Below are 22,238 nucleotides of genomic sequence, written 5' to 3' on the forward strand. Positions count from 1 at the left end.
CCAGCCCCGCCCCGGTGTCTCCCCAGCCTCTCGGCCGCTTCGCCAGAGCAGCCCAGCCCGAGAATCCAGCTGCGGCCGCTGCGGTAGCTGGAAAGGAGCTCCGAAAGAGAAGGAGTGCTGCGCTCAGAGGAGCCGAGCGCTCTGCCGGGAAGCTGCTCCTCCTCACCGGCCCCCAAGCGCCCTTTCCCGTCGCAGGTCCAGCGATAGGCTCCAAACCCTTCCCCCCCTCAGACCTCTGGTCAGAAGCTCCGGAGACTGGGCTCTGGTCAGCTTTGGTTTCCAAGGGCACCGGGACTCCTGGGGGCAACTGACCAGGGAAGCCACTTTTCTCAGGCACCCTCTAACGGGCAGGGAAGCGGCCTCCGAGGCTCCAGCAACTGCTCCAACACAGCAGCAGGGCCCAGAGCTGATGGTCTGTGGGGCAGGGAGTTCACTGGGGGCCAAGGGTCAGACAAGAGCTGCAGGAGAGGCTGGAGCCCTGAGGAGTCCTGGCATTGCCCAGTAGGCTCCCAAGGCCTTGGTCCAAACAGCCCAGAGCAGCTCAACATTCCCCTTCTTGGGTGGTTGGACAAAGCCAAAATCTCCTGGTTTTCCCCACCAACCGACAGGCCTGGATGTTTTGGGGGACAGAGACCTACCCTGTGGAAATGTTCAAGAGGAGGGGTCTCCAACAGCGGCCACTTTAAGACACGTGGACCTCAACTCCCAGTATTCCTCAGGCAACCATGCTGCTAAGGGATTTGGGGAGGTGAATTGCTGCTATTACTGAGAAGGCCCAGGAGGGAGGTGCCACCCAGCCCCCCCACCTTGCCCCTCAGGGCACATCTGAAGAAGCCAAGGTCTTGGTTGTGCAGGATCCCCCTCCACCTCTGAGGCTCCCCGACCTCAGAGAAAGGAGGAAACATCCAGAGGATTAAAACCCCATCCAACATTGCCCACCGAGGAGGCTGCAGGGTCTCTTCCTCCTCCTGGGGCTGGAAGCTGGTGGGGCGGAGACTGAGGGCTGCAGGAGGAAGCTGTGAACCTTTGCACACCCCTGAGGCCCTGGTGCCCTGCTGAGCTGAGGCCTCTCCCTTTGGCCTGGTTCCCCATGCCACCCTCAGCCTCCGCTGGCCAGATCCCTGGAGAACCCAGGACGCCCTTCCGAGGGAGCGGGTGGAGGCTGCTCTGCTCCCCAGCTGGGGGAAAGAACCGGGCCAGGGAAGCTCAGCTCCACTGCAGGAAAGCCCCTCCCTCTTGCGTGGCCAAGTCCCTGTTGCCACCTGCAGTTCCCAGGGTCAATGTGGCCCCCCTGCTGAACACACCCGAAGGGCACCAGGTGGGGGAAGGCTAGTGGAGGTGGCCAGGTGAGGAAACAGACTTGGGTAGAAGAGTGGAGACCCTCTCCTCCCAATTCCTCTCCTGGTGAATACAAACAGGGTGATCCATTGGGAAGGGGGAGGTACTTTCTCTGCAAACTTCAGCCAGGCCAATCAGACAACAGCTGCAGGAGGTCAGACCCCGCTGGATCCCAGAAATGGGCTGCGCTGCCTGCCTACTTCAGCTCTGGGTTTCCTCACAGGCCCAAGTTTTCTCTAAATTCACTCAGTCTGGACCGCTGCCCTACAGGTGGAAAAATACAGAGACGGGTAGCAGCACTGCCCTCTTGTGGATAAAGAAAGTTTACACACTCACTTCCAGAAGGTTTCTTTGCCTTTTGCTTCAACATCTAACAGTTTTCACAACTGCACAAGCCCAGCCAGGAGTTCAGCCTGCGGACAGACAGATCGGGAGCCACCACCTCCACTCCAGGAATTCTCTGGACTTACAACCTCTGGCCGGCCGGCCTTCTCACAACCGCTTTGGAGTATTTGTGCTGCTAATCCCCACCCTTTTTTACCTCAGGGAGAGGAACCACAGTCTGGCCTGGTAGACCCAGGGGTGGGTTCCTGCCAGTTCTAACCTCTTCTATAGAAAAGGTTCCACAAATCTACAGTGCCGTTTAGAACCGGTTCCAGCTCCCTCCCCCCCGCCCATCCGCCCATCAAGATGAAGAGCGAGAGGAGGAATTCTGGGAGTTAAGTCCACAAGTCTTAAAGCTGTCAAGTTTGAACACCCCTGGGTATTTTTTTCTAAAGGGTTAGGGGTGCAAGGGTCTTGTAACTTGACAGCTTTAAGACTTGCGTGCTTCAAATGCCAGAGTTTCTGAGCCAACATTTTGGTTGCTAAGCAAGAGCGTTGTTAAGTGAGTTTCACCACATTTTACAAGTTGGCCAAGTCCGCCCAGTCACATGGCTGCCAAGCCACTCCCACCCAGTCACATGGCCAGCAAGCCTCTCCCACAAAGCAGGCCACACCTACAGAAGAGGTTCTAAAAAAATTTGAAACCCACCACTGGGTAGACCACCCTCCAAATAAAAAAGGTAGCAACCTCCTTAATTGTGGTGTGGCCCTGCAATATGTGGGATGGAAAAACTTGCCTCCTTCCCCCCAGGAGCGGCATGTAGCAGTGACAAATTACACTTTATTTAAAAGCTTTAAGCTTCTGCTGTCCTTAATCACTGCTGGAAAAAACAAGCCCAGAATCACAGGCAGCATCTTTGACAATAATCTCCCTTAAATATTACCTAACAGCGAGACTTGAGAGGCAGACTGTGTGGGGAGACACGACCTTCCTTTGGGTGGAGGTAATGAGGAGGAAGAGGGTTCAAAGAGGAGCTCACCAAATGGAGCATGTGCCAAGAACATTAAATGAATCAAGAATCACAAGTCCAAAAATCATTTAATTACCCCTATTCAACTTCTATTAAAATGAAGCTTTTCAATCAATCAGAATAGAACAAGAAGGGACTATGGAGGTGTTCTAAGGTCTCAAGCAGGAGACCTAATACCATGCCAGGCAAGTGGCTGTCGAAATCTCTTTTTTAAAACCTCCAGTGATTTTGACAACTTTTGAGGGCAAGCTGAAACAGCAATTCCAGAAAGCAAAAGCCCTTTCCTGATTCACTGTCACTTTGACTTGGTTTTAGCTTTCCAGGAACATCCAGACCTGCTTTGGAGGCTCTACTGGGGTGGAAAACCCCACCAGGACTCCAGAGTCCCTCTGCCTTCCTCTTTCTCTCTCAGGATCAGACCTGGCAAGGAGGACAAAGGATGGTTATTGACACCCCCTTCAGGGCTGTGATTCAGACAGCAGGAGATCCAGCAATCTTCTCATCTGGGAGGAAGACGCTTATCTTGCAGCAGTGGAGATGAGCCAAGGGGAGCTGCCCGTTCTTCCTCCAAACAGACTGACCAGCGGCAAGTCCCACATCCTAGGACAGGAGTCTCAGTTGTGAGCCCCCCCCCTTCAGTCCGATCCTGAAATCTGTCCCTGAACTGAGATGGAAGGCAGATCTGCAACCGGGGTGCCTGGCAAGGCCCCCCATTGTTATCAGCCAAGCCTGGCACTTGGGAGAACTAGCCCGAGACACAGCACTGAGGCTTCCGGCGCTCCAAACGGGGGAGTCGTCTCAAGGGGGGCTTCAGCGGCTCCGACGGTCTTGTACCCCAGAAAGTCCCTTAACTGCAGCAGGGCAACCTCCAAGCAGGGGCCATTATCGACCGCTTGGGGGGAGAGCCCGGGTCGGTGTTTTCCGGGTCTCCGGTACGGGGTTCTCCTCCGCCGCCTGATTCGACACCGGACCTTCGCCTGAGCCCTGGCGCGGGTCCGAGGTAGTCGGGGCGAGCAGAGCTCCTCATCCTCCTCCGCGGGGCCCTGGAAGCGGCGCAGAAAGCCCAGGTAGGCGGCCCTGACGAAGTGGCCGCCGTCGTGGGCCAGCAGGGCGGGGCGGGCGAAACGCTCGGCCAACGCCCGGCTCTCCGCCGCCGGGATGACGCGGTCGTCCCGCCCGAAGACGTGCAGGCTGGGCGCCCGCAGAGATCCCGCCGCCGCCGCCGCCGCCTCGGCCACGGGGAAGCCGGAGACCAGCAGGGCGAAGCGGAAGGGGAAGCGGCCGTCCCTGCCCTCCCGCAGCGCGCACAGCAGCCCCGCCCTGGCTGAAGCCCAGCAGGCCGTCCACCGGGCCCCGCTCCGGCCACCACGCGCGCGGCTCCCCCTCGTCCGGCAGGCGGTGCCGGGCGCGGCCTCGCATGGCCTTCCGCAGCGCGCAGGTCTGGTCGCGGAACCGCTCGGCGTTCTGCCCGTAGCCGTGGAGACGCAGCTCCCCTCCGCCATCCCCTTCCGGGTCGCGCGACGGAAGCCCCGCGGCGACCTTCCCCCCGGCCAATCGGAACGCGGAAGCGTCTCCCTGGCAACCGCGCAAGGACACGCGCGGCCAATCCATCCGTCTCTGGAGGGGCGCCGTCGGAGGAGTGAGCATGCGCAACCCTCTGGTCCGCATGTCACTTCTGCAACCTGGCGCCCTCGGACCCGAATTGCAGCCCCCCCCCCTCTGGTTCCCGATCTGCTGAGGATGATGGGCGTGGTGGTCGTCGTTTGTGAAGAACCTGCGCTACTCGCGGACGCCTCCCCCACCCCGCTTTTCCTCTGGCAGGCGCTCGGGGGCGATGCTCAGTGGGAGGCGGGCAGCTGCAGGGCGCACGGTCGATTCCCTCCCGCCGGGCTCTGCAAAGGCCGCCCGCGAAATCAGCCAGCCGGCCCGAAGGACGGACGCGCCACTCGGGGGCAAAGCAGTAGGGGAAGAGCCCTCCCCCTACCTTCTTATCCGCTGCGAGAGGAGAGGCTGGCAGAAAATCCGCGCACCGCCGGCTGCCCTTCTCTGCAAGCCGCCTCCACGCAGCCGGGAGTCCCGAGTGGGGGTGTCGGGCCCCGCACTAGCCCCCCCCCCCGTCCCGCAGCCATTGGAGGCGGCAATGCAACCAGGGCCCCTTCAGCTGCCTGGAGAGGAGGAATTCCGTCACCCTGGCCTCAGTACCGGGATGGGAGCTGCATTAACTAGGGATCAAAAGTGGAGTCTTGTGGCCTTCCCACAGCCCCAGACCCCCTCCCCCAATCTAGTCAATGGGAAAGAGATAAGGGGTCTTATACAAGAGGCAGATAGGATGGGATAACAACAAAAATAGGTCAATATAACCAGGCACTCCTCCAGTCCAAAGCATTCCCTGGACTGCAAAAGGAGCTTCTCTCCAGGCTGAGAAAAGGGCCTGGGACACCAGATTGTTGGAGGGCAACCTCCCTCCGCTTTTGTACTTTAAAAAGTTATGCTTTTTGCTCCAGAAAGCCCCCATTGCAAGTGGCATCTGCTGGCTCACATTTCTCTCCCTGCTGAGGCCGGAGAAATAAAACCGAGAAATTTCCAGGTTATCATTCCCTTTTAAGTCCCTAACAATAACAAATCAGCAGTTTTGATTTGATAGCAATGATGACAAGTCTTATTCAGGCACGTCAACAGCAGCAATAGCATTTTGGCTTAGGTACCACTTCACAATGCTTTACAGCGCGCTCTCAGCGGTTTACAATGTCAGCATCATTTGCATGTTGCGCACAACAATCTGGGTCCTCATTTTACCCACCTCGGGAGGATGGCCGGCCGAGTCAACCTCGAACTCCTGCCTGTGGGCAGTCGGCCTGCAATGCTGCCTTCTAACGACTGCACCCAAAAAACACAAGAGCAGAAGGCAGAAACGCAAGGATGCCTCTGGTATCAACAGGCATGGAAGGATACTTCTTGCACTCCCAGATACCCTCTGATTGTGGGCCCCCTTCTCTCCACCCCGCCAGACACACGTGCCCTCTTTCTGCTTATTGCTGCCAGGCCTTCCTCGCCACCCAGCTTCAGGTGCCTGTGCTTAGTCAATATTCAGTTTCAGTGCCTCTGGCAAAGCCCCCGTTTTCTTAAATAATTACTCCAGCAAAGGCACTTCTGATTCTCCAGCTGCTGAACCCCAAAAGTCGGTGGCTGCAGGAAGGCCTAAAGGCAAAACCAGGCCTCCCAAAGAGCTGGCAGTGGAACGCAGCACCCTCCTCTCTGCACTGCTTTTTCCCACTGGAGCGTGGGGGTGGGATGGGGGAATCACCCAAAGTATGCCCCAAAGCTTGGCCCCTACTGCTGCTGCTCCTTCACACACTGCCTGGGACCAGTCTGAGTTCCCAGCTCCACTCCGAGGTTCGATGGCGCATCCTCCTCCTCCTCCGCCTCCTGCTGCTGGCAGGAGCAGCTCTTCAGGGCTCCTTTCCCAGGTGGGAGCAGGGATTTGGCCAGGTTCACCTGGAAAGCAAGAAACCGCAAGATTAATGCCGTCACGGGCATAACGCCCCATCATCTCCATAGGGGGACTTCTAAGCACTATTGTGACTGATCGATCCGGGCCAGAGGCTTTGCAGCCCCTCCGCGTATCGGGCCAGAGGGGCTCAGGCAAACAAGCTGCCACCCTTTGTCCAGGGGCTCAGCCAGTAAGATCTACTGCCCATTCTCCAGATAACCAGTACCAAGGGACATGGGGGCACAACATGGAGCTCACTAGGGAAAATGTCAAGCTGGCCTCCCTCAGCAACCAAGAAAGAAAACCACTCAACTCCATTTTGCAGAATTAAGAGTACTTTTACTGGTTATGAAACGATAGCAGCTAAGCAAAGCAAGGTCTGAGGCAAAAGCGCGCAAAATCATACATATCAATGTGTGACCAACCCCCTCCCCCCGGTAACCCCCATCCCACTGTCCAATCTGCAAATCCCTTAGGTGTCATGTGAGTTCCACCTTCAAAGAGCATCATCAGGTTAGTATGCAGGACGGTTGGCTGTGACCGACACCAAGCACTAATCTCCAGCATGATGGTGAGACCCAAGCTCCCTTTTTACAATCTCTCCTGTACTAAAACTTCCCCTCCCAAATACCAGCTCCCCCCGCCCCACATTTCAAAGGCAGCCGAAAGTAAATAGCGAAACAGAGGCTGACAGAAAGCCTGCCCCCCCCATCCCGACTGGCCAAACCAGCAGCCCCAGAGGGCGTGCCGTAATCTCTCGGTTTCTCCTTTCCTTCCGTTCTCGGCAGAACAGCTGCGGCCATAACCCAAGGACGGATCAATGCAGGGCCTTCTCTGCTGCGCATGCCAGCCCATGCTCCAGGCAAGGAGCCCCCTCTCGAGGGCAGCCTTAAGCAAGGCCCTTGGGCAGGGGGAGAGTGTGTGTGGCACAGGTAAACTAAGCAAATGAAGAGGCCTCCCCTGATTTGCGGCAGAATAACTCAGACAGATTCCGAATCGAGGGAAAAATGTCATGTGGTAAAAACTCAACTGCTCAAGGCTCATCTGCCCGGACAGCTGGCATGTGGGGCAATTCAACAGCAGTGCCAGGCAGATGCCCCAGATGCCGTTCCTCTCCTGCCCAGCCAGCCTCAATGGAGAAAACAGCTGCCGGTCAATGCCATTAACAGACAGCCTGTGGCTGAAGCTGTTCCTAGACCCGACCCGGGTCTCCCCTGAACGCACTCTTTCAAAACGCCTCTCCGTCTTCTGGAAGAGACGCTAAAAGTGCCCAACGTCACCCAGGGAGAAGCATGCTAGGCAGGCCCTGGCAAGCAGCCCTATTGGGGGGGGGGGGGGGCTGCAAGAAGCTTAGCCTCCCTCCATTCCCACCCCATAGCTGCAGTCCTCTGGCAGGCAAAGCTCAGTGGGCAGCAGCAGCACCCGACTGATCTGCGCCCTGAGCGGAAACAGGCAGAACCTGCCAATCTTGCTCCAGCCCCACATTGGCGAAATGGAAGGGTGTGTGTGTGTGTCAACCTTGGCAAATTTCTCTCTGTCTCTCTTTTTGCTTTATGATTTTTTTGGACTAGATCCCCTTCATCCTTCTTTACCCGCTTACAGATCACACGGTCACATAGATAAATGGAGGATTTTCTTTTTCTCCGTTGCAAAGGTAGATGAGCACAAGCAGTGGCAGCAGCAACATCCCAAATGGAGCATGGTACTATGTTGTTTAACTTTACGTGCTTCCCCTGCTAGCTGGGGAATTCTGGGAGTTGAAGTCCAAAGTCTTAAAAGTTGCCAAAGTTAGATATCCCTGGGCTAAATTCTGGAAAGACTTCAGCAGGTGCCATGGCCTGCAGCACCCAGAAGTAGAAGACAGAAAGTGATATTAGGTCGGCGGAATGGGATCTGCCCCAAAGATTACAACCCATAGAAAATACAGCTGGTGAGACTCCATAGTGTGATGCCCTCCCCTGGGACAACGGAGTGACAGAAGCCGGTTCTCTCCTCTTTAGGTTACATACACCGAAGAGCCAGTCTCAGAAAGGCATCAGGCAGGGTGCACAGAGAGAGCCCATCCAAGGTTTACCACTGCAGATGCCCTCTGGAGCCAAAAGGGCCGTGCAGGGCATGCCATGATGGAGGGAGCAAGGATGTGCCAAGGGGTCGTCTCAAATAACTTGCATGGGGGGATTTGGGCTGGAAGAGAAGGCGGCTGTTGAACTGAGCAGGCCTACCAGGACTAAAAGCAAGGTCAGGAGGTCTGGGCCTCTGGAACAGCGTTTCTCAATTCCAGCAACTTTTAAGATGTGTGGACTTCAATTCCCAGGATTCCTCAGGCCACCTGGCAGCTGAGGAATGCTGGGAGTTGAAGTCCACATGACTTAGAGCTGCTGGGGTTGAGACGTATGTCTTTAGTGAGTCAGTGAGGCATCTCACTAGTGAGGACTGGATTCAGCACTTCCGCCTGTGTTTAAAAGACAAAGGCTGCTCTTTCGAAGACTGCAAAGCCCACATTTTGGACAGAGAGGAGCCACTCTTTGGAAAAAGGGCTCAGAGAGGCCATCTGTGTCCAAACTGAACAGCCCTCCCTCTCAACAGAGGGGGGGGGGGGATACTACATCATCCATCTCCAGTCCACAACATGGCCCTCTCAGCAGTTCCAAGGGGGCTCCACCACTCAGGTGAGAAGCCTCCTGGTGACTTTAAAGACCAGGCTAAAAGGAAGCAAATGGCCAGCAGTCTGCAAGGAGTGCAAATCCTTCCTTCCCCCCAGAAAGTCCAGTTGCCTCTTGAAAAGCCCCCACCTTTGGGACCATCTCAGTAGTGAGGTTAGCAGGGCCTGGGGGCCGGGCCTGAGGTAATCGATGCCACTAAGGCAGCCATAGCCCAGCCCACCTTGTGTGGTGGCTTTCTGGAATGACGGATTATTTTCTGAGCTCTGTGGAGCATGAAATAAAGGCAGACCCGTCCAAAATATAACGCCTGGTTCAGACTGTGACTTCTCATCCTCTGGTCAAGAGGTTTTAAAGATTGCCTTTCTTGAGAGACGGCAAAATACTTGAGCGTTATTTTCAAAGTTTAGGAACCAGCAGCTCTGCCTTCAAAACAACTGCATTATTGTTCTTCTTCATTTCTTTTTTCCATGTACCCAGAATTGGGCAAAGGAAGGTGGGCCTCCATTAACTGCCATCCAATTATGGGACCAAATGTGCAGTGGAAGTTAAATCACCTTTTGGATGGGGGAAGCCCCTTCCCTTTGGAGCAGGCTGCCCTCACTGACCCCCAAGGTCACCTGGAGACACCTGCGTGACGCACCTGCTAAAAAGGCCAATGCTCTCCCAGGGGTATAAATGGGACCATGTTCCTAGCAGGCAACTGTCCCCCTGAACCAGATCCTATTTGGGGGGGGGGGCGGTTCGGGGCTCCCCAGTTCAGGACAGACAGTGACAAACTGGAGTAGATGGAGGGAAGGGCTACTAAGAGGGCAGGGGATCTGGGGACCAAGACTTCCAGGAAAAAGATCTAGCTATCTGCAGAAGAGATTTTTTTAGGGGGGAGGGGGGGTTGTCCTGACCCAGAAGAGCAGGACTAGAGCTGCAAGGAAGGAGGCTCGGCTGAGGTTAGTCCATGGAACAGCCTGCCACAAGAAGTGAGCACCTCATTGAGCAGGGAGGCCCCTTTGAACTCCAGGAGGGGTCTGTGTGCCCAGAGTGGCCGAGCCCCGTTCTCCGAATGGGTGCCAGACCAGAGCTTACCTCTTTGGTCCTGCCTCCTTTCTGGGGCCGGTGGCTGGGGTGATTCACCGTCCATGGTCCCAGAGACTGGCCGGCGTAGAAGTCCATGGGGTAGACCTCCTGCCATTTGACCTGCTGCAGAGACACCACAGCCTGGGAGAGGATGGAGCAATCAGGGTCCTGGCCTCAGCCTCCCTCCCCCACCTGGGGGCCAGAAGAGGCTGGATGTCTGTGTGTCGTTCCCCCCCTCCCCATATGTCCCTTTCTGGGGGGAGGGGTCCCTGGCTATCGCGAATTCTTTCCGACTCTTTCCCTCAACCGCCGTGCCCCCCCCCTTACCTCATAGGGCGTCAGCAGCGGCTTTTCAAAGGCCTCCCCCCAGTCGATGGAGAGGCGGGGGCACGCCACCTGCACCCAGCTGCGTGGAGAGAGAAAATGGGGAGTGGGTGGGCTGCCCAGCTCTTTCCCCTGAGGGGCAGGCCTGGTCCAGTTCCAGCCCCCACTTCAGGAGGGCCCCCCATGGAACTGGGCAGCACCAGGGAAAGGGATCGGAAACCAAAACCACCAAGCAAAGACCCCCACCCCAAAAAGCCTGGGATTCTCCAGTCCCTGCCTGACACCCACCCACCCACCCACTCCGTGCAGCCAGGAGGGGAAAGAGGTGGGGAAGGGTCTCCCAGTACTCACGCCTCAACATCTGGAAACAGCTGCAATTTGCTGGGGAAGATCTCAGAGAGGAGAAGCCGGACGTAGGGACGCCCTGATGCCTCCAGGCTCGACTCCAGGTGCTGCCAAAAGAGGAAGGGGCTTACCCTGAGGACCCTCGTTGCCTCCCCCTTGGTCAAGGAGCTTGGGAGTGGGGGGGGGGGTCCACTCGCCAGCTGATTGTTGGACGTTTCCGAAACGGAAGGAGGGATTCCCATGAAGCTGGGAGAGCAGGAGGGGGCGGGGAGCTCCTTTCACTCCATTTGGGGGGACTCCCCCCCCCCACACTCATCCTGCACAGAACCAGCTAGGGTCTCCTGAAAGCCCAAGCTGCATTTGCAGCCCTTTGGGGGGGGGTCTTCCGGGGCAGGAATCCGGATTGGGGTGCCTCCCCACCCAGCCCCCCTCCTGCAGAGAAGGCCAAAGGGGGCTTCTCCCCAATGGGCAACTGGCACAGGCAGCAGCCGAGCGGGGGTCCTCGCTTCCGCCAGGTGCAGCAGCCCTGCTTGGTCCAACGGCTGGCCAGAGGACTCACCTGCAGGATGGCCGGAGACCCCTGCCGCCCCAGGGTGCCCAGGATGAGGCCCCACTTGTGGGCACCGGCCGCTTGGCGGATGGCTGCCTTCCGCGACTCCTGCATGCGCTGGTGGGCGTAGAGCTCCCGGGAGAAAGCCTTGCTGTACGGATCGTACCTGAGGGAGGAGCACAAGGAGGGGACCCTGAGTGGGCAGCGGCCAAGCCCTGCAGGCCACGAGGTCCCCTTGGCCCACCTTCTGATGAGCAAAGTCAACGGGGAAACCAGATTCTCTAAACAGCCGTTTTAATCACTTAACAACTGCGGTGATTCACTTAACAACAGTGGCAAGAAAGCCTGTAAAGTTGCTAAACAACTGCCTTGCTTAGCAAAATAAATTTTGGGCTGAACTGTGGTCATAAGTTGAGGAATACCTGTAGCTCCCTGGGCCGAGGGAACTGTGCAGCAGGGTCACCCTTAAGGTCACCACGGCTGACCCTTCCCTCAAGGCATGAATCTACTGAAGGCCTCTGCCTCTGCTGGGCAGCTGAGCCTGGCTGGGGGCCCGCCAGGTGCTGGCTCTGGGGCCCCAGGGGCTTTGGAGGGGAACCTGCCTTCTGGTGCCTTCAACATCTATTGCGGTTCCTGCATTCACACTCACAATTGAATGAAAAGAGGGACTAGGGGGAACATGAGTTCAATCTTCTGATGTCTCAAGGGCTGCCCCAAAGAAGAGGGAGTCAAGCTATTCTCCAAGGCACCTGAGGGCAGAACAAGAAGCAATGGGTGGAAACTAATCAAGGAGAGAAGCAACTCAGAACTGGGGAGAAACTTCCTGACAGTGAGAACAATTAATCGGTGGAACAGAAGTTGCCTCCAGAGGTTGTGAAAGCCCCAAAACTGGAAATCTTTAAGATGTTGGATAGCCATTTGTCTGAAGAGGTGTAGGGTTTCCTGCCTCAGCAGAGGGCTGGACTAGAAGACCTCCAAGGCCCCTTCCAACTGTCTATTCTACCAATCTCCCAGGGGCCAGATCCAGGGCCTGAAGGGGGCCCCCCCAGCCACTTCAGAGTGCTTTCTTCTCCGCCTTTATGGAAAAAAACAAAATACACCTAGAAAAAACAGAAGATCCTACAACGGATATGCAGGACACGGGAGGGGCCGGAGCTCTGCCAGCGGGGGGAGAAGGGGCAATACCAAGAAAGCTCAGATCACAAAAATGAATAAGAAAATCTCATTGATATAAACTGACCGAAAGTAGTAATGGAATTAACATGTGGATTATATATTACAATGTATAAACTGATTGAAAGTATCAATAGAATTAATATGCTGATTGTATATGACTATGCATTAATGTTTTATATTCAGATGTATACTATGAGCTTGGAGGGAGGGGGCGCCTACCACACTTTGCAACTGCCAAAATTTGTATACCTTTCCATTACCTTTTCCCTTATAAATGTTAAAAAAACCAATAAAACTTTTTTATTAAAAAAAAAAAGAGTGCTTTCTTCTCCCTGGATCATTCCCATGGCCCTTCACGGAACCGGTTCTAACTGAACCCGTCTTTGATGGTGGTGCCCAGGCTGGACACAGGACACGCTGGCCCAACCAAGGCAATCCCCAACTCCATGCCATCCGTGGGTCTACCCTGAAGCCACACAGGAAGGGTACATTTTCTGACTTCCTAGGACTCCCCCACCCTAGGAGTAGCAAAGCCCCGCTTACCTTTACAGCAGGGATGTCTACGCTAGGCCAATTTAAGGCTTGCAGACTTCAACTCCCAGAATTCCCTAGCCAGCTGGCTAGGGAATTCTGGGAGTTGAAGTCCATAGGTCTTCAGGTGACCAACGTTGGGCACCCCTGCTTGGGAGTCACGGCCAGCCACGAGCTGCAAAAGCTGGGAATGCAGAATAGAGTGGACGTAACTAACCCCTGCTTATAACCACAAGAGCTGGACGGTGGCATTTTGATCATCGGGGCAAGAGCCCAAATTAGAGCCTCTGCCAACTTCTGCTGGACAGAAACTATTTTTGTGCTAATGCAGTTTAAAACTGCTTTTTTTTGCAGTTACATTACACTGCTAACCCACATCAGCGTGTAATTAACGATTTCAAAAATAATACAATAGCTCTCTCTCTCTCTCTCTCTTTTACGTCAGTCCCAAGCCTTACAAGCAGTTCTTCCATTTCCCCCCCGCCCAAATCACTAAAAAAGATGCTGAGGAGGCCGGACCCATCGAGCGCCTCTGGCTAGGAACGTCCCTCTGTACAGAGACAGCCTGGCGTCACCTGCCCCCCCCCTCACCGCAGCCCTAACTGGGTCACTCTCCTCCCTGGCTTTTAAGGGGGGGGGTGTCGGTCCTCGGTGGCTCTTAGGATACAAGAATGACAGAACTGGATGCGGTCAGTGCGAGGTCCACTCCACTCTCAACCACCTTCAGACGCATGGACCAAGTCTTACATTCCCTCCCCCCCCCCCATGGCCCTGGGATACTAATAGTAACAGAATAACAGAGTTGGAAGGGACCTTAGAGGTCTTCTAGTCCAACCCCCCCCCCCGATCAAGCAGGAGAACCCATACCACGGCAGACAAATGGCTGCACAATATCTTCTTGAAAGCCTACAGTGATTAGTGACATCAACTTCTGGTGGCAAGCTGTTCCCCTGGTTAATTGTTCTGTCAGGAAATTTCTCCTTCATTCCAGGTTGCTTCTCTCCTTGATCAGTTTCCATCCGTTGCTTCTTGACCTGCATTCAGGTGCTTTGGGGAAGAGGGTTGACCCCTAATTCTTTGGGGCAGCATCCCAGATATTGGAAGTCTGCTATCATGTCGCCCCTCAGTCCTTTCATTAAGCTAGACATACCCGGTTCCTGCAACCGTCCTTCCTATGTTTTAGCCTCCAATCATCCCCTAATCCCCTTTGTTGCTCTTCTCTGCACTCTTTCCAGAGTCTCCACGTCTTTCTTTATAATATGGTGACCAAAACCGGACGCAAAAGCCCCTTGGAGAAGGCCTGTCCTGGAGCATCTCTGGCAGCTGACCCTCCAGCCTGCATCGGAAGCCTCCCCCGCTTCAGCCCAAACGGTCAGGAAATCAGTTCCCGCTGGCGCTGAGCCTTTGGCCTGGACCACCTTCTTCTGCCCTCTGGGGACACAGAGATCAGCCCCCCACCCCTTCTGGGCAATAACTCTTCGGAGGCCGTGGCTTCTCTTCTGCGGGTGGAACCTAACGGGGTCCTCTCACCTCCTAGCGTGCTCCCCATCCTGGCAGCCCTCCTGAGCATCGGCTGCGACCATCCCTGTCCTGTCTGGTTCCCAGAACTGGCCCCAGGACCACAAGCAAGGCTCCGTGGTTCCACACGAAGCCTCTTTTTAGTGGTTTCCTGGGCTTTTCAAAGAGCCCCCAAGGGAAGGAAAACACCCCAGTTCTGGTCAGGAAGGCCTGCGGAGGGGAGGGGGGCTGTGTGTGCCCTTGTGGCTTGAGGCTGTTGCCTACCCTGTGATGGGAGACCCGAGACACAGACCCTGGTTCACTGCGTGAGATCCCTGGGTCACCAACCCGCTCTCGGTCAGTGGGATGCCTGGCCCACAGCAGGAGCCTCTGGGTCTCTTCCAGAGCTGCACGTCCAAGTGGGCGTCCCTCTGCCCAGAAATGCTGCCTCCCAGCGCTGCCCTGTGCCAGGAGTGACCCCTGCCTGGCACTCCCTCAACCGTGCCAGCCGCTTTGGGAGCCCTGAGGAGCCACTGAGGCCGGCCTTGTGAGGGAGGCACAGAAGGACCATGAACCAAGTGGGTCTTCTCCTGCCAGCCATGCCCGCTGCCCACTTCCCTCCACTGCCACTCAGGAACAGGCCATTTGTTGCCCATCGCCAGGAAGGCTGGACCGGCCGGTCTTCCAAGCCCATAAACTGTCACCTCCGCCTGTCAGTAACCAAGGGCCTGCTCAGAAATTCGGATTCCAAGAAGGGGCTCAGGGTCTCCCGGGTGACAGGCGTAGCGTGGCTTTCTGCAACCCCATTTCAGGTGGGGAGAGGGGCTCTAACGGGCAGAAACCGCTTCCTGGTTTTTTGCCCAAATGACGCTGAGATGCCAGGGCTCTCCTGTTCTCCCAGCCCTCTCCCGGGTCTTCGCAGTGGCATTTCCGGATTCTGCCGATTAGCTCAAAGCGAAGGCCAGCCGGCCATGAAGACCCCCGCTTTGTCCCCACCAAGGGTCCTCTCTAACTGGTAGGGGATCCACAGACCCTACATGGCATTCCGGAAGAGGCGGACTCTCCTGTCGTTCTCCTCATGACATGGGATTTGGGGAAGTGTGGATCGCAGACCTCTCGGTCAAATTTCACACTGAGGCTGAGCAGCCAGGAACTACTGGAGGAAAAGACCTCGGGGACAAAGCAGAGAACTACGCGGAGGCACCTCAGGGGCCCGTCAGCTGCGAAGAAGGCGGTTTCCATGCTGGGCATGAATGGTTAGGCATTCCTTCTCACCAGGGCTGCAAAGGACAGAAGAGGGCAACCAAGGTCATTTCAATTTCAACTCGGAATAGAGTCGGAAGGGGCCTCAGGGGTCTTCCACTCCAACCTCCTGCTCAAGGAGGAGACCCTTTCAGACAAGGGGCTGTCCAGTCTCTCCCTGAAAAAAGCTCCAGGGATGGAGCACCCACAACCTCTGGTGGCAAGCTGTTCCACTGGTTAATTGTTGTCAGGAGGTTTCTCCTTAGTTCTAGGCTGCTTCTCTCCTTTTATCGGTTTCCATCCGCTGCTTCCTGCCCTCTTCTTTGCGGCTGACCCTCAAATACTGGAAGGCTGCTATCATGCCGCCCCTGGTCCTTCTTCTCATCAGATCAGCCATGCCCAGGATGCCTAGCAGAGGAGATCCCCGTCTATAGGCGAGCAGCGATAAACCCCTCGTGCCAGTCTGGGCTCCTTGGGTTTGCCCTCACTGGGGGCACCGGGTCGCCTCACGGACCGACTCTCACAGGCAGCAAGCAGCTCAGCCGTCCTGCGGTGGCTGCCGCTTCCCTCCCACCCACCCCAAACTCCCCAGGTACTCCTGAAAACAACCCCTCTGCCCCCCCACTTCTTCACCAGGTGGGTTGGAAGGCTGCCTCTTTGCCAAAGGTGCCCAGCCCTCCAGAGCAGCTTGGCTGAGGTGGTTCCGTGGCCGAGGTGCCCATTTTCATCCTCTCTTCGCCGAGGGCTTCGCATTATTTGTTTTCAGTACTATTTATTTCTTAATGTAGATTTATTTAGTTCTTGTATCTGTGGATTTTCTATCTGCAGTTTTTATCCGGTTCCCATGTGCCCCCCAGGGTTGCTTTAGGGCAGCTATACAGATTTGATAATAAAGTTAATAAACACGGCACAAGTGGGCTTTTGGGGGGAGGACTGCCAGGGGCCAACCTGAGAAGCACATCTGGGCAGTGTGTGTGTGGGGGGGAGCTCTGGCAAGAAGAGACAATTGGGAGGGAGGGAGGGGGGGAGGGAGGGAGGGGGACGAGGAAAATCCACTCCCTGAATTCTCTGCCTAGAAGGGCAACAACTGCAGGCTCAGGCAGTCTTAAATGGACCCTCCAGAGCCCAAGGCAGTGTACCTGTCACCGCCACCTGTTCTCAAGGAAGAAGCTTTGGGCCCCTGCGAGGAGGCAGCCATCTGCTCGGGGAGGGACACGGCTGGGTCAGACTCAGCTTCACCCCACTGAAGAACCCCGGGTGAGTTACCTGGCCAGACTCCCTCTTGCCACAGCCCCCTCCCTTCCCCCTGTGGGGTGGGGGTGCACACCAAGAGCCCAGCCAAGGCCCCTTCCCCTCCCGGCCACCAGATACCTGTAGGCGGAGACATCAGGGTTGGCGATCATGATGGACTCCAGGTGGAAACGGCCGTCTCCCAGGTAGCTGCAAGAGAAAGGGGGGAGGGTCAGCAAATAGGGAGGGGAGTAGAGTGGGAAGGAATCCTGAGAAGGGCCCAAGAGCCACGGGGAGCCTGGCAAAGGGCAGGGAGGGAGGGAGGGATGGGGGGGATGAGCCGCCTGTCAACCCAGCAGCTCTAAAGCAGATGCAAGTAGAAACAGCCCTCGCAACAATTCGTTTATTGACCATTCAAAGTTACAACGGCACTGAAAAAAGGGACTTGTGTTTTTCACCCTGATCGAAATTCAGCCGCTTAGCAACGGACTCCTTCTTACGACGCTTGTGGTGGCCCCTTTTGCGACCTTCTGACCAGCAACGTCAATGGGGAAGGTGGATTCGCTTAACGACCGTGTGTGTCTCTACCTTAAGAACTGCTGTGATTCACTTCACCACTGTGGCAAGAAAGGTTGTAAAATGGGGCAAAACCCACTTAAGGACTGTCTTCCTTAACAACAGAAATTTTGGGCTCAATTGGGGTCATAAGTCGAGGACTAAGGGAAGACAAATAGGCCTCCCTTGGGTGGGAAGGTGGCAGCCTTCTGGGCTCCTTGGTTACAATCATGCCGGCCACAGGACCACAAAGCTGTCTCCCTCCAATAAGAAAGGGAGGTCAGTGGCACCCCCTAGAGTCTGGCAGGAGGAAACCTTTTTTTTAAAGTGGGCCGTTTGCACCCACAATCCCGGAATCTCCTGCGTCACCTTCGCCTTGGGCACCCGGGTTTTCTCCCCAGAGCAAGGCTGTGTGGTGCTGGCATCTGGCCACGGAAGCCCCTTCCTCAAATTTGCCTTCTGGTTATAGTCCTCCTCCCAAGGGCGCTCTGCCCTTGACCCTGCTTAGCCTGGCCGAGACCACCCAGCCGCACCAGGCCCCTCCTGAGCCTCCTCCTTTTCTAGGTGGGATCTGGAAAAGCCTTTCATTCCTTTGCTTTCACAGATCTCCAATTCAAACTCGGAAGCCCCCCCCCCCCCCCCAGGGAGGAGTACCCAAACTCCACCCGCAGGCGGGTAAAAGAAAACACACAGGGCCTCTCTTTGCCTCCTTAATGGGGGGCTGCATTGAGCAAACATGGCTGCTTTGATGTTTTTTAAAAAAAGCAACCATAAACTGGAAGAAGAGAAGATGCAGCAGCTGTTTATCCACTTATTCCTGGGCCAACTGGGAGACCCTCGGCTGCTGAAGGGGCAGAGGGGGGGGAGGGAAACTAGCTTTTTACTTTCCACATCAGGGCTGCCCAATGTTGGCCACCTTACGACCTCTGGACTTCGACTCCCAGAATTCCCCAGCTCTGCTCTGCTGGGTGGTCTTCAATTGGCCAACATTGGGCACCCCTGCTCTACATCAAACACCCAAACAATTTTGAAGCTAAGATGACCCCCCACAAGCCCCTCTCTCTTGGGAGGGGGGGGGCAAGGGGCAGCTCCAAGCTCCTTCCGACTCTCCAAAAGCAGCCGGACCGAGAATGAGGGGAGATGCTGGGTTGCGGGATGGGAGGGGCATGGGAGGCATCTCGGTGCCTGCTTTCAATCCTATTTCAAGTCAGCAATTGCCCTGCCAACTCCTCCCTTTGGCTGCTCTGGTGGAGGGAGAAGTCGGAAAATGGATCCAGACAGGAAACTTGGCTGGCTTCGGTCTTTAATTTGAGGGTGACAATTTGGAGGGTCAAATCTAATTTGGCCATTTAGAGAAAGTTGCCCCGAGACGGCTGAACTAAAAGCAGGTGGCAGCACCCAGCCTGGCAGCAGAGGGTAAAGCAGCGCAGTGCCCACCCCTCCTGGGCGGGTGGCTGCCCCCAGCTGCCTTGGCTGCCTTCCAATGGGAAACACACACACACACACACAGACATATATATACTGCCAGTCTCTGGAAACGGCACCCCCAGGATTTCCAGGGCTGGGAATTTGCAAAGCCATTCTGGCGGGGGGGTGGGGGGGTGGGGGCTGAGCACCTGGCTCTGACCTGGGCAGAATCCCACCTGCTGGGAGGTGGGAGTGGAGGGGGGGTGGAGGGGTCTGCCCTCTCTCCCCAGCAGCTCCCCTGCAGCCATGCGGCCTCTCTCCAAAGGGGCATTCAAGGCTGCTGGTTCCAGTTTGTTTTATTTTATTTTATTTATCTCATGTTTATTATTTTTATAAGCAACACAAAACTGTGAACATACATAAATCTCCTTCCTCCTCCTCCTCCTCCTGTGCAGAGAACAGCAATTCTGTGAGGAGAGTTGGGTTGGGCTGAGAGAGACGGAGGGAGGGAGGGAGGGAGGAGAAGGAAGAGAAGGAAGCCCACCAATGCCAACCAACTGCATGAAGAGGAAGATCAAGTGCTTATTTATTTTATCAAAAACCTTTCTATAGCTGCCCTTCTTCCAACCAACTCTTGGTTGGCTCTCAATCACAGGTGAAAAGACATATAAAATCATATTTAAACTATAAAAATAAGCCGATTAAAACATGAAGACATAAAAACCAACAAAAATTTGGCACAAAATCAAACTTCTAATGTGTGATTATCCAGTTTTCTCCCAGAGCTTGGGGGGAAGCCAGGTCTTCAAGGCTGAAAGGGGGAGGGGGCTGCCAAACTCCAGGGGGGTCGTTCTTCCCTAGGACAGAGGCTGGCAAGGAGAAGGCCCACTGGGCCCCAGGAGGGGGGGAGGGGGAGCTGGGGCAGGGCAGAAGGTCACCTTCCCTGGCCAGGGGCTCCCCACTACTCCCCCCCCCCCCCCGCAAGCACTCCTCTGCACCTCCTCCAGCCCTTCTGCATTCACAGCACATTAAGCATTTCCACTGCTCCAATAATTAGGCCTGCAGCCTTATGGGCCTTGGCTGATTTGCTGTCCTTAAGGAGAAAGACACCAGCTGTGGCATTGAAGCCGCCCATCCCGCTTTTGGCTGTTGGCTCATTCGCTCTGTTGCCCCGCATGGAGCACAGCTCGTGGCTGGCAGAGGGGACCATGGCGGTAAGAACCCACTACCCCAGAGTAACAGAGTTGGAGGGGACCTTGGAGGCCTTCTAGTCCAGCCCCCTGCTCAAGCCGGAGACCCTCGACCGTTTCAAGTAACTGCCTAGTCTCTCCTTGAAAGCTTTCAGTGATGGAGCAGACATAATTTGGCAGTTAGAACAATTAATCCGTGGAACAAACGTGGACTCCCGAAGTTGTGGCTTCCCCAACACTGGACGTTTTTAAGAAGAGACTGGACAGCCACCTGTCTGAAGTGGTGTAGGGATTCCTGCCTGAGCAAGGGGTTGGACTAGAAGACCTCCAAGGTCCCTTCCATCTCTGTTATTCTATTCCATTCTATGCTGGTGGCAAGCTGTTCCCCTGGTTAATTGTTCTCACTGTCATGAAATGTCTCCTTAATTCCAGGTTGCTTCTCTCCTTGATGAGTTTCCATCCATTGCTTCTTCTCCTGCCTCAAATGATCTGTCTTTCGCAATCTCTCTGCCTCTGCCTTGCCAGCCCACCCACCCTCCCAAATCCCACGATGGGTCCTGGGGTTGCTAAGCCCGGGCCCAGAGCAGGGAAGCCCCACTGAGCTTTCCGTAAAACCCCCTTCCTGGTTCCTTGGAAGGCCTCACCCTCACCAGCCAGAGCTGCCTCTTGACCCGGGGATTCTGGCACGGGGAAGGGCGCAGCTGAACAGGGACGCAGCCACTCTGTCCCTCTAGCCCGGAGGGACGGACCGCACCAAATGCTCCCAGATGTTGGTTCATAAGGACCAGAAGCCTGAGCTTCACAAATGAATAATAGACAGCTAAGCCTCTGGAGGGTTTTCTAGCCAAATTTTAACCCAAGCCAGGGGAGGGTTCTACTCCAGGAGCCTCAGACCGTCTTGTGGACTTCCAAGTCCCAGAATTCCTCAGCCAACCATGCTGGCTAAGGAATTCTGGGAGTTGGAGTCCACAAGTCGTAAAGCTGCCAAGGTGGGAAACCCCTTGTGATCTACCCTCTAACTTGGAACGTAGGTAAAATGTATGAAATTCAGTGCCTTTACTTTGGGCCCCCTGTGCGAATAAGCAATCTGGAGTACAATTATCCTTTTCATTGGTGCAGTTTTCCCATTCTGCGGTACAATCCTTTATGCAAAAACAGAGGATCAGAAGAAACAAATTAGGAGAAAGTGCCCTGGGAGAACTATTTTAATGTCATTACTTACTAAGCTTAATGAGAACATTTAAAGATCCTTTTTGCTTATTGATGCAAACGTGGGGAAAGCTTGAGAGAAAGGGAATGTTTCCAAAACAAAGGCACACCTGTCCACGCCTTATTAATGAAAGCCCCCCCCCTCTTTTGGCTTTTCAGTGCCGGGGGGGGGGGCGGTGGTCTCTCGAGTGCCCTCCCCCTTGGATGCCAGTCTACCAGCAAGGCTACTCACACGATGGCGTCCGTCTCCTGGGTCAGCCGGGGGGCCGTGCAGCCCAGCAGCTCCCCTGGGGAAAGGGGCTTGCACTGGGGGGTCCAGACGCGGTAGTCGGGCTGGAGCTCCCGGGAGGCAGCCTGGGGAGGGAAGGAGGGAGGGAGGGAGGCGTGAAGTGGCTCCAGGGGCCCTTTTGCAGGGAACACGGAAGGGAGAGATCCTAGAGTAGCACATTGCCAACTGGAGCAATTCATTTCAGGACTCCCAGTGGGGGATCCGGCCTCTGAGGGTCCCTGGCTGCTCCTTCCTGGATCTTAGGCAGCGACAGGCCTTTTGGGGTGGGGGTGCTCTTGGCAGCCTCTGAAAGGCTCCCCATTGGCCAGCGAGGACCCCGAAGGCCTGATGTGGGGCTGGCACCTTCTTACCTTCACACCATCTGTTGTTCTCCAACAGCCACGGCGTGAACACAGCAGAGATGGACCGGGGGTGAGTGGGGGAGGCTCCCCTGGCCTTCACAGGGGCCCATAAGTATAATTAGGGGAGAATGGACGCTTCCAGACAAGCACCAGGTAACACAAGGCAGCACTGGCTATGCGCTCAGGCAGCACCATCAGGGCTCCGGAGCACCAAGGGTGTCACACATGAACCCCACCCCACCCCGCAGGGGAGGCTGCCCCTGTGCAGAGGGCGAACAGGGGGCCAGAGGACCTTCTGACCTTCCTGTGTTCGCAGTGGGAGGCAAAGGCAGACCCACAACCAGGGGAGAGGCCTCAGACCCAGCTCCCCCTTACTTTAAGATTGGGGGGGGGGAGAACTGCTGTTGCTCCTTCCTCCCCCCCCAGGAGAACTGG

The 22,238-nt window shown here is 55.8% G+C and overlaps 2 protein-coding genes across 2 annotated transcripts in view; both read right to left on the reverse strand.

Annotated features, from left to right (window-relative positions):
* Window positions 1-2,742: 2,742 nt before the first annotated feature.
* On the reverse strand, window positions 2,743-5,280 carry OVCA2 (OVCA2 serine hydrolase domain containing). Its single transcript, XM_081945525.1, is given in 4 exon segments — window positions 2,743-4,010; window positions 4,012-4,192; window positions 4,195-4,337; window positions 4,339-5,280. Coding segments are annotated over 4 exon segments (945 nt in total). The 5' UTR covers window positions 4,362-5,280; the 3' UTR covers window positions 2,743-3,412.
* A 43-nt stretch (window positions 5,281-5,323) lies between these two features.
* The window catches only part of DPH1 (diphthamide biosynthesis 1), a 33,211-nt gene continuing 16,296 nt past the window's right edge, over window positions 5,324-22,238 (reverse strand). The window contains exons 6-12 of the mRNA XM_081945524.1: window positions 21,406-21,527; window positions 16,954-17,022; window positions 11,146-11,302; window positions 10,593-10,693; window positions 10,245-10,323; window positions 9,927-10,058; window positions 5,324-6,188 (exon numbers count right to left, since the gene is read on the reverse strand). Coding sequence (XP_081801650.1) covers window positions 6,024-6,188; window positions 9,927-10,058; window positions 10,245-10,323; window positions 10,593-10,693; window positions 11,146-11,302; window positions 16,954-17,022; window positions 21,406-21,527 — 825 coding nt within the window. The 3' untranslated portion in view covers window positions 5,324-6,023. The remainder of the gene's footprint in view (window positions 6,189-9,926; window positions 10,059-10,244; window positions 10,324-10,592; window positions 10,694-11,145; window positions 11,303-16,953; window positions 17,023-21,405; window positions 21,528-22,238) is intronic.

This window comes from Natrix helvetica (assembly GCF_964273705.1).
Source record: "Natrix helvetica genome assembly, chromosome: 2".
Lineage (NCBI taxonomy): Eukaryota > Metazoa > Chordata > Lepidosauria > Squamata > Natricidae > Natrix > Natrix helvetica.